General features: G+C 35.4%; 1 protein-coding gene across 1 annotated transcript in view; it reads right to left on the bottom strand.

Moving 5' to 3' along the window:
* Positions 1-18,252, bottom strand: part of LOC115210582 — a 174,287-nt gene that overhangs the window by 56,189 nt on the left and 99,846 nt on the right. Inside the window, exons 17-22 of the mRNA XM_029779185.2 lie at positions 13,700-13,811; positions 10,089-10,243; positions 7,143-7,193; positions 3,829-3,893; positions 3,608-3,691; positions 779-905 (exon numbers count right to left, since the gene is read on the bottom strand). Of these exons, the coding sequence (XP_029635045.2) occupies positions 779-905; positions 3,608-3,691; positions 3,829-3,893; positions 7,143-7,193; positions 10,089-10,243; positions 13,700-13,811 (594 nt within the window). The remainder of the gene's footprint in view (positions 1-778; positions 906-3,607; positions 3,692-3,828; positions 3,894-7,142; positions 7,194-10,088; positions 10,244-13,699; positions 13,812-18,252) is intronic.

Raw genomic sequence — 18,252 nt, 5'->3', positions numbered from 1 at the left:
TACAGTGAAATCTATAGTTTGCTAAAGACCAGAATATGTCTGGTGTTATTCCCCCATACTTACCAAAAGGATAGAAAGAATACTAGTCACTGCCTTCTCCTTATTATATAATAATTTTTAAGTTATATTTTTGGTACTCCACATTAAATATGCTAACACTAATTTAACTATTTGCTTTTCATACAGATGACATTGGAGAAAATAATTGTAGTAATTTATTATTTCATTTTCATATGCTTTTTTAATTGTTGACAACTCTATTTCTCTTTCTCTTCTCTTTTACTTGTTTCAGTCATTTGACTGTGGCCAAGCTGGAGCACCACCTTTAGTCAAGCAAATCAACCCCGGGACTTATTCTTTGTAAGCCCAGTACTTATTCTATCGGTCTCTTTTTGCCGAACCACTAAGTTACGGGGATGCAAACACACCAGCATCGGTTGTCAAGCAATGCTAGGGGGACAAACACAGACACACAAACACACACACACACACATATATATATATATACATATATACGACGGGCTTCTTTCAGTTTCCGTCTACCAAATCCACTCACAAGGCTTTGGTCGGCCCGAGGCTATAGTAGAAGACACTTGCCCAAGGTACCACACAGTGGGACTGAACCCGGAACCATGTGGTTGGTAAACAAGCTACTTACCACACAGCCACTCCTGCGCCTATGGTTGAGATTTATCATTAAAGACTGATACAATAAATATGAGAAACCTCTTAATCTGTGGTTGGTATACAATGAGGAATCTATAAATAAATGACATACTTTCTAAGTCTCCGTCTGTTAGGGAAGACATCGATGGCCAGGACCAGTTGCATTGTTCTTTTGGAGATGAATATATTTCTGTTGGAGCACCATAAATATATTGGCTTTTAAATGAATCTCGATCTTCCTGTAGAATTCAAAGAGACCAAAATATGTAAACAATACCATAAAACACAGCTCTTAGTGTGTGCGTGTGTGCGTGCATGTGTGTGTGTGTGTGTGTGTTGTGCGTGTGTGTGTATGGGTGTGTGTGATTATGTGTGTGTGTGTATGACAAATTTCAATCCATTTTCCATTTGCCACATTCACTCACAAGCCATTGGTTGCCTCAGGCATCTTCCCCAAGAAGCGTTGTGCAGTGTTATGGAAGCTGAAGCCACATGGTTGCAAAGCAAGCTTCTTAACTGCACAATTCAGCTGTGTGTGTGTGTGTGTGTGTGTGTGTGTGTGTGTGTGCGTGTGCATGTGTGTGTGCGTGTGTGTGTGTGTGGAACCAGGATTAGTGAATTCCTGACAAGAAATTTACAGCTCTTGCATCCATTACAAACACTACCTGCTGCAAGTATGGGATTCCCCATTCATTGATTAGATCTGAAAAGATCATTACAAGCTAAAAGTTACCGAAGAATGGAGTTCCCCATCTTCTTTTTGACCTACTAGCAGTATCGCCTGGCGTTGCTCGGGTTTGTAAGGGAAATAACTATATAAGCATTTTTAGAGATGTAAAGTATAATAGCCATCTCAATATGGCTAACCACAAAGGGAGGTTGTTACTGTAGCTTTTTACGTTCTGAGATTTAATAATAAATTTTTAGAGAGTTACTTCCCTTATATATGCCAAAAATGCATTAAAAATGGGAAAAATTTATGGTAAATTTAAAAAAAAATCGTAGACTCATCGTAGACGCGCGGTAATACCCAGAAGGGTTCGATATGAATCACGACTATAAGATACCCAGTTTTGGTTAAACTGCACCCCAAAATGTGGGAGTAGTTAGGAATCTAAATCGTAGGAGACACACACAACTTCACTTTTATATATAAAGATATGGACTGGTCTAAGGGAGATAACCCATCCTGACCTGGATCGTTTATTCATTGTTTACTTATTAACTAATTGAGCATAATGGATTTCTTCCTCCAAAGTTTAAAGAACTATATGGCCTTTGGCTGTAGAGTCTGGTGAGTTGTCTAAGCCCTTTATGGATGCATACGTATGTATATACTTTTATGTTGTTGTGTAATATATTCCTGGTTATGGCATATTGCTGGTCAGAAAGCTACCATTGGTTTCACGTTGACTATTACCATTAGCAATTCAGTTGGTTCACGAGATATGTTGCACAAATTCTCTTTAAAAATGTGCTTTTTTTTCTGACTTGTGGACAATGGGCCACACACACACACATGCATATTATCATATAGTAAAATTTTGGCAGTTAACAGTATTTACAACACCATGTATATTCCTGTATATCTTTAAGAAAACTATGATAAGGATATGCGTTGTAGCCCACTAATTGTTTTTGTCACTACAAGTTAGCCTTAATAGAGCAAACCTATATTCAAACACTTTCCAGTTATGACTATTCCATCTTCAGTGGCTTACAGTATCTAATTTTATACTGTTTTTTTTAAGATTGTAGGGTATAATCCGGTTGTTGTTTCTAACAGGTTGAGTGCCTATGTAGATGCTTGCTCTTTCACTCAAAATGGTGTTGGTGGAAATAGCACAATTGACAGTTTTAGATAAGGAAAAAAATAATTTTACTAATTTGTTTGTTTGTTTGAGTGCATGTGTTTGAGTGCAATTGTATATGTGTATATATGTATATATGTTAGAGCTACAGTCAGAACATAACCATGCTGTTACCATATTCCTGCCGAAATACACTGTTTCAATTAATTTATTAGAAAACCTTATTCCTTATTTAGCTGGTATCTAGAATATAAATTAAAATGGAATTTTGATGGAGTAAAGTGGGCATGTTATTGATGAGGTTACAAATGGCAATGAAAGGACTTTGAAAAACCTAGCTAAATGATTGACCAAATGATTAGTTAATTGGTTAAATGGTTAACTAATTGATTAATAAGAATAAAGAAGTGAAATAGAACCAGTGTGTGTGTACTTATTATTAGTGTAAAGACACATACACACACTCACACATACACACACTTCAGTGCGTGCACACACACACACACACACACAAACATACACAGAGTTTCTTTCAGTTTCAGTCTACCAAATACACTCTCAAGGCTTTGGTTGACTCAAGGCTATGGCAGAAGACACTTTACCATGGTGTCACACAGTGGGACTTAACCCAGAACCATGAAGTTAAGAAGCACGTGGCTTAGTGGTTAGGGCATTCGGCTCACAAGTGTAAGGTCGTGAGTTCAATTCGCGTTGTGTCCTGGCAAAAATGAGTTGTACCTGTATTTCAAAGGGCCAGCCTTATCACACTCTGTGTCACGCTGAATCTCCCTTAGAACTATGTTAGGGGTACACATGTCTGTGGATTACTCAGTCCCTTGCACGTTAATCTCACGAGCAAGCTGTTCTGTTGATCCTATCAGCTGGGACCCTTGTCGTCGTAACTGACGGAGTGCTCCTCTTACCATACAACCACATCTGTACCTGCATATAGATTATTTAAAAAAGCATATCAAAATTAATTATCCTTCCTTCATGTTTGCTGGCATTTGCTATTTGTATATGCAAAATGGTTTATAAAAACATACCAAAATAAGCTCTCTCTCTTTCTCTCCCTGTTTCCTCCCTCTCTTATTTATTATTTTTTTTCTCTTTTAATCAATAAAATATACCTCTTGCTCTTCACACTCTTTGATTTTCAGTTCGGGAAAATTATCTTCAGAGAAATGTTTTGAAACGTTAATATCATATGGCATCTGTAATTCAGAAGAGATATAAATGAAAACGAGCAGTTTTGAATAACTTTAAAAAAGAAACAAAGTTAAAATGAACTTCTTGTGTTAAGACTGCATGAAAGATTTTTCAAAGAAATCATCTTCAACTACCTACATACCAAATATGAATCTATATTTTGCTCTTTTTGTTTCTCTGTAAAGAAGTCTTCATAAATATCAGAATCTGTTGTGAGATAAAACAAAGGAAATGAATGAATATGTATGCATGCATGTATGTATGTATGTATGTATGTATGTATGTATGTATGTATGTATGTATGTATGTATGTATGCATGTATGTATGTATGTATATGAAGGTGCGTGGCTAAGTGGTTAGTGTGTTTGGGTCATGATCATAAGGTCATGAGTTCAATTCCCGGCAACGCATTGCATCCTTGAGCAAGACACTTTATTTCATGTTGCTCCAGTCCACTCAGCTGGCAAAAATAAGTAGTACCTGTAATTCAAAGGGCCAGCCTTGTCACACTTGTGTCACACTGAATCTCCCTGAGAACTACGTTAAGGGGTATATGTGCCTGTGGAGTGCTCAGCCACATGCACGTTAGTTTCATGAGCAGGATGTTCCATTGATTGTATCAACTGGAACCCTTGTTGTAACCGACAGAGAGCCAGGCCATGGATGTATGTGTGTATGTATTTATGAATGTAGGTATGTATGTGTATGTATGCATGTACATATGTATGTCATTGTTCAGATTATTTCAAGATTTCTTGCCAATAGATGAAAGAGCCAGTTTCTAACCTAGATTCAAGGCTCTTTCATTAGAATTTAAACATCAACAACAGGATATTTTTGTGTGTATGTATGTACATATGTATGAATGCATGTATGTATGTATGTATGTATGTATGTATGTATGTAGTGTAGGGAATACAACCATTCCCTACATATATATACGTACAGATCTGTATGTTTTGTTATATGTAAGTTCCCTCATGCATATGCTTGCATATCTAGATATGCTCATATATATTTAAATGATAGACTTCTGGAAAGTTTTACAGATTTTTACAGTTCCAGTGATGGCTTGGATCTGTAGTCTTCGAATTAGCTTTCTCCTTTCTGTTTTTGAGAAACCTAATTTTTCAAGATTGGTATTTAAGCAGTGTGTTACAAATACCAGGACCCCAATAATTACAGGTATAAACCTGAAATTATAATCTGGATAGAGTAACTGCAGATTTCTCAATAGTTCATCATAGGTGTTTGTTTTTTCACTGATCTTCAGCTTTATGTTAACATCCACTGGGCAGCTAATTTCCACAACTGTGCACAGTTTCTCTTTTCTATCCCAAATCATTATATCAGGTCTGTTGTGCTTACATTTTACTGAAGTTTTCACTTTTACATTCCACCAGTATTTCTTTTTATTGTGGGTTCTTATTTCTTTGTCCTCGGGATTATCCTTCCGATGGATTTCATTATAGAGTGTCCTAGCTGCAACATCATGTCTCATCGGTAGATAACACTGTGATGACATTTTCGGGCAACTGCTTATGATGTTGGTGATATCTTCAGTATGAACTCCACAAAGTCTGCATCAGTTGTCACATTTATGTATGTATGTATGTATGTCATTGTTCAGTTTCAAGATTTCTTGCCAATAGAGTAAGAGCCAGTTTCTAACCTAGAATCAATGGAATTTCAACATGAACAACAGGGTATTTTTGTTTGCATATATGTATGTATGTATGTATGTATGTATGTATGTATGTATGTATGTATGTATGTATGTATGCATGCATGTATATATATGTGCCCTTTTGTATGTTTTGCTTTATGTATGTATTCTTATGTATATAGTTGCATATCTAGACATGCTCGTATATATTTAAATGATAAACTTCTGGAAAGTTTTACAGATTTTTATAGTTCCAGTGTATGTATGTATGTATGTATGTATGTATGTATGTGTGCCTTTCATCACTCTTGTATAATTTTCATCAATTCCTTTGATGTTCCCCCTTTTCTTAAAATTCATACATTTCTTTCTCTCTCTTTTTTATTTTAGTTTAAACCTTTCCTCTTTGTTGAAAACGTTTTCACTACCTTCTCACACATACCCTTTCATACACTCACCTTCCTATACTGATGCGCCACATACCTACTAACCAATACTGCTATACTTCCACACTTGCACACCTCTGTATACATATATATACCATTGTAACACAGTGGAGGCATGTGACTTAGTGATTAGGGTGTTGGACTCATGATCATAAAATTGTGGTTTCAATTCCTGGATTGGGCAATATGTTGTGCTCTTGAGCAAAACACTTCACTTCATGTTCCTCCAGTATTCACTTTTACATTCGACCAGTATTCCTTTTCATAGTGGGTTTTTGTTTCTTTGTCCTCGGGATTATCCTTCTGATGGATTTCCTTATAGAGTGTCCTAGCTGCAACGTCATGTCTCATCGGTAGATAATACCAAGATGACATGGGAAAAATGAGTAATCCTGCAAGGGACTGGCGCCTGGTCCAGGTGAGGAATTTATATGACTTGGAAATCAGGAAACCAGCCCTTATGAGTTGGCATGCCTCTAGAACAGTGTTTTTCAACCTTTTTACCCTTGGGTAACCCTTAAAATAAATTACATGTCTCTAGGAACCTCTGCACAAAAAAAATTATATACCATATCTTTCTCACATTTTTTTCATTGTTGTTTACTTGGTAAATATGATATATGTATATATATATATATATATATATATATATATCATATATCATATATATATTGTTGTTATGTTTTTGATAACATAATAGGTTAGACAGGATGATGTCTATATAACAATATTCAAGAATATGTTTTGCATATTACAATCATGAAATTAGCATTAGCTTATTTCACTCTTTCTCGCAGAACCCCCAGGAACCTTTTGTGGAACCCTTGGATTCTAGGGAATCTCAGTTGAGAAACGTTGCTCTAGAAGATAACCTTTACCTTCTTTTTACCAGTAACACACAAAACATCTCTTCCTTCTTATGTCGGCTTCCAGACATGGATAGATTCTTATATTTACATCCACATGCACTGCTTTCTCTCTTTTTGACCCCCCCCCCATAAATTAGCATTTCCACCTGGTTTCTAAACCTTTGCCTGTTTTGTTTTACTATTCAGTGGCTCTTTCTCTTTATCACTTTCTCTATGCTCTCTTTCTTTCTTCTGATGAAGGACTAATGTCCAAAATATTAAGACACTTTCTCTTTCTATTATAACACTTTATTTGTTATATAACATTTTATTTGTTAAATTTTGTTGTTGGCCTGTCCTGTTTATTAGGGTTTTTTTTTGTAATTATGATGTGTGCATGTGTTTGCTTGTGTGTATGTCTGTCTGTGTATGAGTATCTGTGTGTGTGTGTGAGAGGTGGTTATGTTTGTGTTTATAAAAGCTTAATGAAATTACCTTCAGCTGAAGAAGAATCCTCCAAGCTGATTTGTTCCATGAAAGGACATACTAATAAGAAAAGAAGAAAATGACAAAATTTCAAAATTTTCTGTAAATTATTTTAACATGAATAATTAAATTAAGTCTGGCTTCTCTTACTATTAACAGCCAGTCATAATGGAGGTTATATTATATTACATTATACAAACAAAAGCTGATTCTATATCAATTAATATGGTTCATTTATTCTTTTGTTTGCTTCAGGCACTGGACTGTAACCTTGGTGGGTTTAATTGACCAAACGGAGTCCAGCACTATATTTAAGTTTGGTACTTATTCAATAGGTCTCTTTTTGGCAAACCACTTAGTTACAGGGACATAAACAAACTCACAGAGGTTGTCACATGATGAGAGACAAAGACAATTACTCACATACATACAAACATACATATATACATACATAGAAACAGATACAGACAGACATACACACACCCACACACACACACGCACACGTGAATGTATTTGTATGTGTGTATGTATGTATACATTTATGTGTGTGTGTGTGTGTGTGTAAATATATAAGAACAGTGATTGCATGATGGTAGCATTCATTTACAATGAAGTCAAAGTGACAGTAACATACACACACACTCACACACACACACACACATGCACACACACACACACACCACACACACACACACCACACACACACACCACACACACACACAACCATATACATACATACATATACCTTATATATAATCATTCTCTGTGGGATCAGCCCATTGTAGTTCAGGCTTCTGCAACTACAAGCCACTTAATGTGACCCTCAGGCATCAGTATGTTCACTGGTATTATTGAGTGTAGTCCTGCTGCCACATGGTGAGTCTTTGCTTTGCATGTAAATACCGAGTTTAAAAAAAAAACCCTTTTGACAGAAAAAGTTGGAGACTGCTTATGGGGCCCAAACCTACATCTTCAGTAAACATGACAGGCGTTCTACCATTGAACTGGAGTAATCCTTTAAATTTCTCAATCCATTTTAGAAGCTTTATTCTTACAAGCGAGAATTGTATGTTGTTTATGTAGTAAGAATTTAGAAATTTTGAGAGATATGAAATAATTTGTTTTTAATTGAGGAATGAGAACTCAAAGCAGATAAAGTTACAAATGATAGCATGTAAATATCCTAGGAGATTTCTAACCCAATATTTGCATGCTATCATTTATAGTTTTATATACATAGAGTGCTTATGACAAATAATTTGTATTTTATTTTCCTGCCTTTAGAATAGATGATGATGATAATGATGATGATGATGATGATGATGATGATGATGATGTTGATAACGATGATGATGGTGGTGGTGGTTGCCGTTGTCATCGTCATCAACATCATTGTCATCACCATTGTCTTTTTTTTTTAGAGTTTTGGAGTGTTGTTAAGAGTAAACTACTGTATTAAGTGTCTAACAATATTTAGGTTCAAATCCAGCTGGTACTGTCTATACATTTTATTTCTCTTGAATCTGTTAAATAAGTATCAGTAATACTCTTGAGTGAAATGAATCAGTTATATCTCTCCTTTACAAATTCTTAGTCTCGTACATTTGTGAAAAATCCATGAGCATTCTCTTATCCTCATATATATACATAAATATGAATATATGAATATCTGTGTGTATATATATGTATATATCATGTCCATAGATCTTCCATCAGTTTATCAGTTTCAATGGGGTGTGTTTGATTTTTATCAACTGAACTACCTATTTATGTAGATGTAATATGTAGATGGCCTAGTATTCCACAGATGTGTGTCCATTATATATTAATAATTTTCAAGCTGCTGAATCTGTATGTACAAGGCCAGACCATGTGATAAGGCCAGACCATGTGACAAGGCCAGACCCCGTGACAAGACCAGACCATGTGACAAGGCTAGACCATGTGACAAAGCCAGACCCTGTGACAAGGCCAGACCCTGTGACAAGGCCAGACCATGTGACAAGACCAGACCATGTGACAAGGCCAGACCATGTGACAAGGCTAGACCATATGACAAAGCCAGACCCTGTGACAAGGCCAGACCCTGTGACAAGGCCAGACCATGTGACAAGACCAGACCATGTGACAAGGCCAGACCATGTGACAAGACCAGACCATGTGACAAGGCCAGATCATGTGGTAAGGCCAGACCATGTGACAAGGCTAGACCATGTGACAAGGCCAGACCCTGTGACAAGGCCAGACCATGTGACAAGACCAGACCATGTGACAAGGCCAGACCATGTGACAAGACCAGACCATGTGACAAGGCCAGATCATGTGACAAGGCCAGGCCATGTGACAAGGCCAGACCATGTGACAAGGTCAGTCCATTGAATTACAGTACAATCTTTCTAACAAGATTCCACACAGTTTCCATCTGTTTAATTTCACTGACAAAGCTTGTGTTAGCACTTCCCCAAGATGCCATACAAGAGAATTGAACTCACGATTTCATGATTGCAAAGCAAACTTCTTAATCAATTGGCTATACCTTCTCTCAATTATACACACACACACACACACATTGCACACACACACATTGCACACACACACACATTGCACACACACACACATTGCACACACACACACACATTACACACACACATCGCACACACACACACACATTGCACACACACACACACACACCTTACATACACACATATACACATATAAGCTATGCAAGTACCACATATAAACTACACATACATACACACATTGCACACACACACACCACACAAACACACACATACTCACACACACACATACACCATTTGTAGACACATACACACATATGAAGCAATGGCTAAAACAAAATAATTAAACATCACTTGCACTACACGCTACATGCAAATAATTTTATAAGTATTGTGAGTAGAATAGTAAATACAAAACTATATGTATTTCACTCACCTTTCGAATGAGGAACATAGAAAATATGACTGTTAAAGGCAATCAACAGATCAGCTTTATTATTTAAAAAACATACAGATCCTAGAGATATATTCAGTATTATTTCTTGGAGTATTGTTCCAGACATGTCCCAGATCTTTATGTTCCCATCACAGCTGAAGTAGAAAAAGGTTGGGTAAAATTAAGAAATAAAATAAGGCAACAAATACAATGTAATTATTGTCCCTATATTCCTCCTCTTATACATCAATGACTTACTTTCCATCATATTCAAGAAAGATTACATCAATGCATATGATACCACTCCACATTGTTCCCTAAATTTCTGTGTCATCCATAAGCAACTTAAATATATATCTGTTTTGGCATGGTTTCTGCAGCTGGATGCTTTACTAATGCCAATCACTTGATAGTGAGTACTGGGTGCTTTTCGTGGAATCAACACTAGTAAGGTTGCCATGCAACTTGCAAAACTTAGATCTCCTTCAAATGAGTGGAACTACTGTAGTGAGAGAGGTGGATTTATGTGAGAAGATGAGGGTTTAATGTATGAGAGAAGGGACTAGAAATCAACAGTCTCTTGCTGTAGATGAGTTACATAGCTCCTCATGTTATAAATGGGAGGGTCAGAGTAACCAGGGTAGAGCTAGAAAGAAATCAAAATAGTGGGGGTGAGGTGTCAGGGTGGACTTACAAAGTACAAGATGAAAGGAAGTGAGTGGAGAGAGAACAAGAAGTATGGGTGGATAGAATTTGCATGAGTGTATGAGAGAGTGAGAGGTGATTAGAGATAGAAAATGGGTGAGAGGATGGATATTCAGAAGACCAAGGGTTCAGTAGGGGAGAAAGGCAAGAATAGGTGACGACTGTAGAGATTGAATAGGGTTTAGGAGTGTGAAATAGTACTGAATTTAATAATTCAACATTTAAAAGGAAGAGGTTTTATGAAAGAACTAAAGGTGGTCTCAGGCAGGTTGAATAAGTGTACACTTTCTGTGAATTACAAATAATATATATCTCATTTTGGGACAGCTACATTACAAACTGATTGTTAGATGAAGTATTGTGACTGGAACTCCATAGAAAACTTTATCTTCAAGTAATAAGCCATTCATCCATAGATCATCTCTCTCTGATAAACCATGGGCACATACACTTAAAAGATCCTTCATCCAAGCTAAATTATTAAAAAACAACAACCCCAAAACACTGTCTTGTTCAGTTGAATAGCTAGATGCTAATCTGGAGGGTATAGAAAAGGTCATAGCAACTCTGATCCTCTTCTCCTAATAAAAATTTACTTCATATCTATAAACATCTCAAATTTTCCATTCTAAGTTACCCTTAATTTTCAGAGAAATTTTACTAAATCTTCCTCAGAATTCAAAACACAAAAGTATGAAATTTCCCTTTGTATCACTTTCATGAGGATATTTTCTTGTGAAATACATTGTCTATATTTCAATTAATTTTGAAAATGATCAAGAATTTAATGGGCTCTAGTAAAATAATTAATTTTATTAATTAATTAAAAGATTAAAATGTTGTTTGGAGCATAATTTAACTGAAAGGTTTTTAGATAAAACCATGATTTAATTATTGAACACTTTAATACAGGAAGAGGTTGAATGAAAGCAACAGAGATAGCTTCAATCAGGCTGGTATCAAAAGGTTTAAGAAGCCAAGAATAAGTTTAGACGTGTTATGAACTAATAACAGTATTGTTCAATTCCATATTAGGATTAGTACCATTCAACTAATCCCATATTGGGTTTAGTGACACAACAAACTGATTATAAGCCTTCACAGATATCTATCATATGAAGCTTAGTTACATGTAAACAGATTAAAAACCCTTAAGAAACTTTATCTTCAAGTAACAAGTGAACCAACTATAAATCGTCTTTCTTTCTCATGAAGCTATGAATTATTTCTGAAAGTACAGATTTGACAAAGCATAATACAAAATGAATTGTCTTGAACTGGTAATTGTAACTGGGTCACATTATCTGCTTGCATGAAACTTATCGCTATATATAGCATTTTAGTTACTGAGTTACTATATTAATGAGTATGAATTTATACTCTTTACTCTTTTACTTGTTTTAGTCATTTGACTGTAGCCATGCTGGAGCACCACCTTTAGTCGAATGAATTGACCCCATGACTTATTCTTTGTAAGCCTAGTACATATTCTATCGGTCTCTTTTGCTGAACTGCTAAGTTACAGGGAAGTAAACACATCAGCATCGGTTGTCAAGCAATGTTGGGGGGACAAATACAACATACAAACGTATACACACACACACATATATATATACATATATATATACGACGGGCTTCTTTCAGTTTCTGTCTGCCAAATCCACTCACAAGGCTTTGGTCGGCCCGAGGCTACAGTAGAAGACACTTGTCCAAGGTGCCATGCAGTGGGACTGAACCCGGAACCATTTGGTACATAAGCAAACTACTTGCCACACAGCCACTCCTACGCCTATATGTAATTTTTGATATGTAAAATTTGAGATATTTATAGGTATGAAGTAAATTTTTATTAGGTGAAGAGGATCAGAGTTGCTATGACCTTTTCTATACCCTCCAGATTAATGAGATTAATATAGTTCAGGTAAATGTCTGTAAGAAAAATGTATTTTGGAGAGAACCAATGGACTTGTAACAAGGTGAATTCCACTAAATATACTAAAGGACCAGCTAGTAGGGTTCAACAATGTGACATGTTTGACCTTGCTCTTTGCAGTATCTGAAGCATCTAGCTATTCAACTGAACAAGACAGTGTTTTGGGGTTGTTTTATTTTAATAATTTGGCTTGGATGAAGGATCTGTGCCCATGGTTTATCAGAGAGAGATGATCTATGGATGAATGGCTTATTACTTGAGGATAAAGTTTAATGTAAATTTTAAGCTTTGAAATTCAAGACAGATTAAATATGGAAAATATGGAAGGGTTCTTTCACACTCACAATACAACTGCTCTCATCTGACATTGAAATAAACTGTTTTTATATAACGTCATCTTGACAGGTATAAAGAACTTTATTTAGTATTGGCCTAGCAAATAAAAACTACTTTCAAAATGGCAGAATCAGAGTCCTTGCAGTATATATTTACTGCTTGTTATATTCTGAGTTCAAATTCTGCTGTGGTCAAATTTGCTTTTTATCTTCTGGTTGTGATAACATAAAGGTACCAATCAAGTACTAGGGTTTATATATTTGACTATGCCCCTCACCCGAAGATCTCAGGTAACAGCAAGTTGGATGTTTTACTACAGATGTTATTTATGATTAGCAATGAAAGTTTGTAGGTATCTAAGTTATCAGTAGCAAATTTTTTGCTCTCTTTCAGAATAGAGTGAAGTTTTTTCGGTCTTTCATGTTTTAGCATCCAATTATTATTATTATTATTATTATTATTATTATTATTATTATTATTATTATTATTATTATTCAACCCATGCTAGCATGGAAAACGAACGCTAAATGATTATTATTATTATTATTATTATTATTATATTATTATTATTATTATCATTATTATCTTTATTATTATTATTTTTATTATTATCAAAAAGATACATTATGTACTTTACCTGCCTGAACAAAATATTTTCCTTTTACTGCATGTGTCAAGTGCTATAACTGCTTGTTTATGACCAAAGGTATTGAGATATTTCTGGCCAAAAGTATGTTTTGGAGATTTTCCTTTAAAACACAAGAAAAAAAAAGAAGATTAAATCACCAGCATAAATATTCAGAACATGCTTCTAATATACTTCTTCATTGCTTATCTAAGTTACAATATTTTCATGTCAGCAAGTGAAACTCTGCTCAATCAGGTGACTTGTTAGAAATAGCAGCCAAGGTTTCCCTAAATAAAGGCGGCGAGCTGGCAGAAATGTTAGCACACCAAGCAAAATGCTCAGTAGTATTTCGTCAGCCACTATGTTCTGAGTTCAAATTCTGCTGAGGTTGACTTTGCCTTCCATCCCTTCAAGATCGATAAATTAAGTACCAGTTACACAATGGGGTCAATGTAATTGACTTAGTCCCTTTGTCTGTCCTTGTTTGTCCCCTCTATGTTTAGCCCCTTGTGGGCAATAAAGAAATAAAGGTTTCCTCAAATTTCTTCCTACTAACTTTAAAACAAAACACATTACATAGACAAAAGACATAGACCATGTAGTTCCAGGTTCAGTCCCACTGCATGGTACCTTGGGCAAGTGTCTTTTACTAAAGCCCTGGAATGGCTAAAGCAATGTAAGTAGATTTGGTTGATGGAAACTTAAAGAAGCCTGTTGTATCTTGATATATAGATATCTATGATGGTATTATGGTATTGAGCAGACTATCAGATGTTGCTACATATCACTAGTCACAATGCACTTTGCATTGTTTTAGCTTTCAAATGATAACATTCTGCTGGCTAGAAGTGTTTTGCTCAAGAACAGAATGTGCTGCCTGGTCTGGGAATCGAACCCATGGTCTAGCCATTGTGAGTGCAAAACCCTAACCACCAGGCCAGGCACCTTCTCATACATATATATGAATGTTTATGTGTGTGTGTGTGTGTGTGTGTGTGTTTATGTGTGTTTGTGTGTTTGTGTTGGTATGTGTCCGTATGCATGCATGTGCATGTGTGTGTATGTGTGTGCATGTCTGTGTGTGTGTGTGTGTATGTGTGTGTGTATTTGTGTATAACCTTGTCATGACATTGTATGATGATTGTAACTGAGAATACCGTCATACAAGAGATGTTATTGATTTCTAGTCTTCAATGAGAAATATGCCTGGCCATTGGGAAAACTATTACCTTGCTTGGAGACAAATGAGGGTTGGTGACAGGAAGGGCGTCCAGCCATAGAAAATCTGCCTCAACAAATCACATCTGACCACTGCATGCATAGAAAAGTGATTACTAAATGATGATGATGATGATGATGATGATGATCAGGAGGAGGAGGAGGGCAATGATGGTGATGATGATGATGATGATGTAGTCCTAACAAAGAGAATGGTCTTAGAAAAAAAACATTTTGATCAAAGGTTAAACAAACAATGGCTACAAAGAATTAACGTTTTCTACCCAATCTATATTATACATTATATATTGTCCTTTAAACATATGGCATTTGATTTCTGGAACAATGCTTAAATATATTTACAGACTCCCTATTTCAGTATCCACATAAATTTACTGATTCATATACACGCAAACAGAACCCATGTGTGCACACATGTGCAAGCATGCGCACGCACACACACACACAAACATCCACTCACGCACAAACACGCTAATGTGCACACAGGCACCCATGTTAAATAAATAATTATGCACCACATGGTGCAGGAAATAGAATCTGTTAGTTGACCTTCCATGATTAGAGGAATTCATCAATCAGTCTCGTTAATTCTATTAAGTTCATAGGATAGCAGAATGTGACGTGATGTTCATGCCTCACCCTAGAGCAGAGCATTAGTAGAATAATTATGTATATAACTGGAACAATGCTTGGCTTACATCCCCCAGTTCACCAACAATTTACTGTCACTGCTATATTTACCCTCTCCTCATTTGTACATCTTTATCATCATCATCATCATTGACGTTTTATGTTCACAATTCTGAAGGATGCAACATATTGGTTGACCACACCTTGCTTCTTGCCCTGAGTATCATCATTATCATCATCATCATCATCATCATCATCATCATCATCGTTTAACGTCCGCTTTCCATGCTAGCATGGGTTGGACGGTTCAACTAGGGTCCGGATGGTGCTTTTTACGTGCCACCGGCACGGAGACCAGATGAAGCTGGCAATGGCCACGGTCAGATATATATATATGCCAAAATACTGCCTGGATTTACCTGAGATTTTAACTAAGGACCTATACCTTCATAAAGGTACCGATCAACATCCATATCTTCTGCAAAAAGATGAGTTGTGAACATTATTCGCCCACCAATATTCTATCTTTACTCTATTCTTCTATTTACTTCTTTATTATTCTATTTTATTTGTCATAAACTCTGAATATGTTTCATTCCCTGTAAATCGTAAATTTTTCCCTGTCTAAAATATTCATACCTTGTCTCACATAATGAAATACCCAGTGTGTGGACATGTTAACCTATCACTTGAGTTATCCCAGAAACAGCTGTAATTCACCTTAACCCAATTAAATTATTCTAAATGACTTGAGATACTCATTCTGCCTTGGTTTTGCTTTTTCCTCTTACACACACACACACACATATATATATATATATATATATATATATATATATTTCAATAATAATAAAAGGGTAAAATTAATTAATTAATCAATTAATTAATTAATCAATTAATTAATTAACAATTAATAATTTCACCAAGTAGTTCACTGTGTACAAAATAACCTTTTTAGGTAAAATTATAACAAATATTCTATAATTATAAACATAATTATAATCAGCTAATTGCTTCACTACATACCGAGTTTAGAAATAGGAGTTAAAATGCCTTTTCCAACTACTATAAAGTTCTCCCAGACAGCAACACACATGCACACAAGCATACACACACACACACACACACACACACACACAAAGTGTGTTACTATCTGGGAGATCTTTATAGTAGTTGGAAAAAACATTTTAACTCCTATTTCTAAATTCAGTGCATGGCGAAGCAATTAATTGACCCCTGATTATAACTGTTTATAATTATAGAATATTTGTGTGTGTGTGTGTGTGTATATATATATATATATATATATGAGATAATGGTGTCATTGAGACCCAAAGGTGTCAGGTAATGCTGAATAAGTGGTATAGACAGACCATAGTTAAGTTCCAGATTCGGTAGTGTTGCGAATAAAAGGTTCTATGTCGGCGTGTGTATAAATGAATTTTTTTGTGTAATGAGATAAAAAAACCAAGGCTGTATAGATATAAGAGCATTTATAGATAGAAGGTCTTACAGCTGTTTCTAGGATATCTGATGAAGAGATATTATTAATTAATATCCTAGAAACAGTTGTAAGACCTATCTATAAATGCTCTAATATCTATATAGCCTTGGTTTTTTTATCTCATTACGCAAAAAATTCATATATATATATATATATATATACATATATGCATATACATATATGACAAGAAATAATTTTCGTTTCTTTTTATGGAAACAAAAAAAGATATATAGGACTGCAAAAAAGAAGTGTTCAATTGAAATTGAGACAGAGACAAAAAAATCATTGATTAGAGAACAACCATCAAATCCGGGCCAGCGACTTTATATAACCCCACACTTCTATACATTTCATCATATACAAATAATACCATTGCCTTCAACATATAAAAGAAATACATATATAAGCACAGAAGGTAAAAAATATATATGCACATATAAAAGTACAAAATATATAGAAGTACCTGTCAAGAAAAAGTATATACAAATCAACTAAAAATAGGTAATCAAAATGAATTACTAAAACATATCAATCGACTATAAATTTTTTTACCCTTTGATTAAAAATACACACACGCACACACACACACACACATATATATATAGTAAATAAAAAAAAAACGAAGAACGAACACACACAAAAAAACAACAATGCAAGGATGTGGTACATGTAAAATATTAGCAGACGCTCGGGTAAGGAAAGAAAGGTGGTTTTACATTTCAAACAAGGCTCTTCTTCAGAAACAGGAGACAGGGGAAAGTCAAATAGAAAAGGAAGATGGAGGAAAAAAAAATCACCAACGATTCACATGTGGTTACTTATATATATATATACATATCGTCAGTAGATTATATTTTTTGAAAAAAGAAGCACACTCTAAATGTATTAACAGGAAGCTAATTATATGGCTGGTCATAGAATGACCTATGGTTTCATGTCCATAAATGGCTTGTTAGACTCCAATGGCCACGGGCATATAACCTGCAGGTTATATACCTGTGGCTATTGGAATCTGATGAGCCATCTATAAGGCTAAGCACTTTATGGACATGAAACCATAGGTCATTCTATGACCAGCCATATAATTAACTTCTTATATATATATACTCTTTTACTCTTACTCTTTTGTTTCAGTCATTTGACTGTAGCCATGCTGGAGCACTGCCTTTAGTCGAGCAAATCGACCACA

This window comes from Octopus sinensis, linkage group LG4, assembly GCF_006345805.1.
Source record: "Octopus sinensis linkage group LG4, ASM634580v1, whole genome shotgun sequence".
NCBI lineage: Eukaryota > Metazoa > Mollusca > Cephalopoda > Octopoda > Octopodidae > Octopus > Octopus sinensis.
The sequence above is the reverse complement of the archived record's forward strand: the minus strand, read 5'-3'. Positions and strand labels throughout refer to the sequence as shown.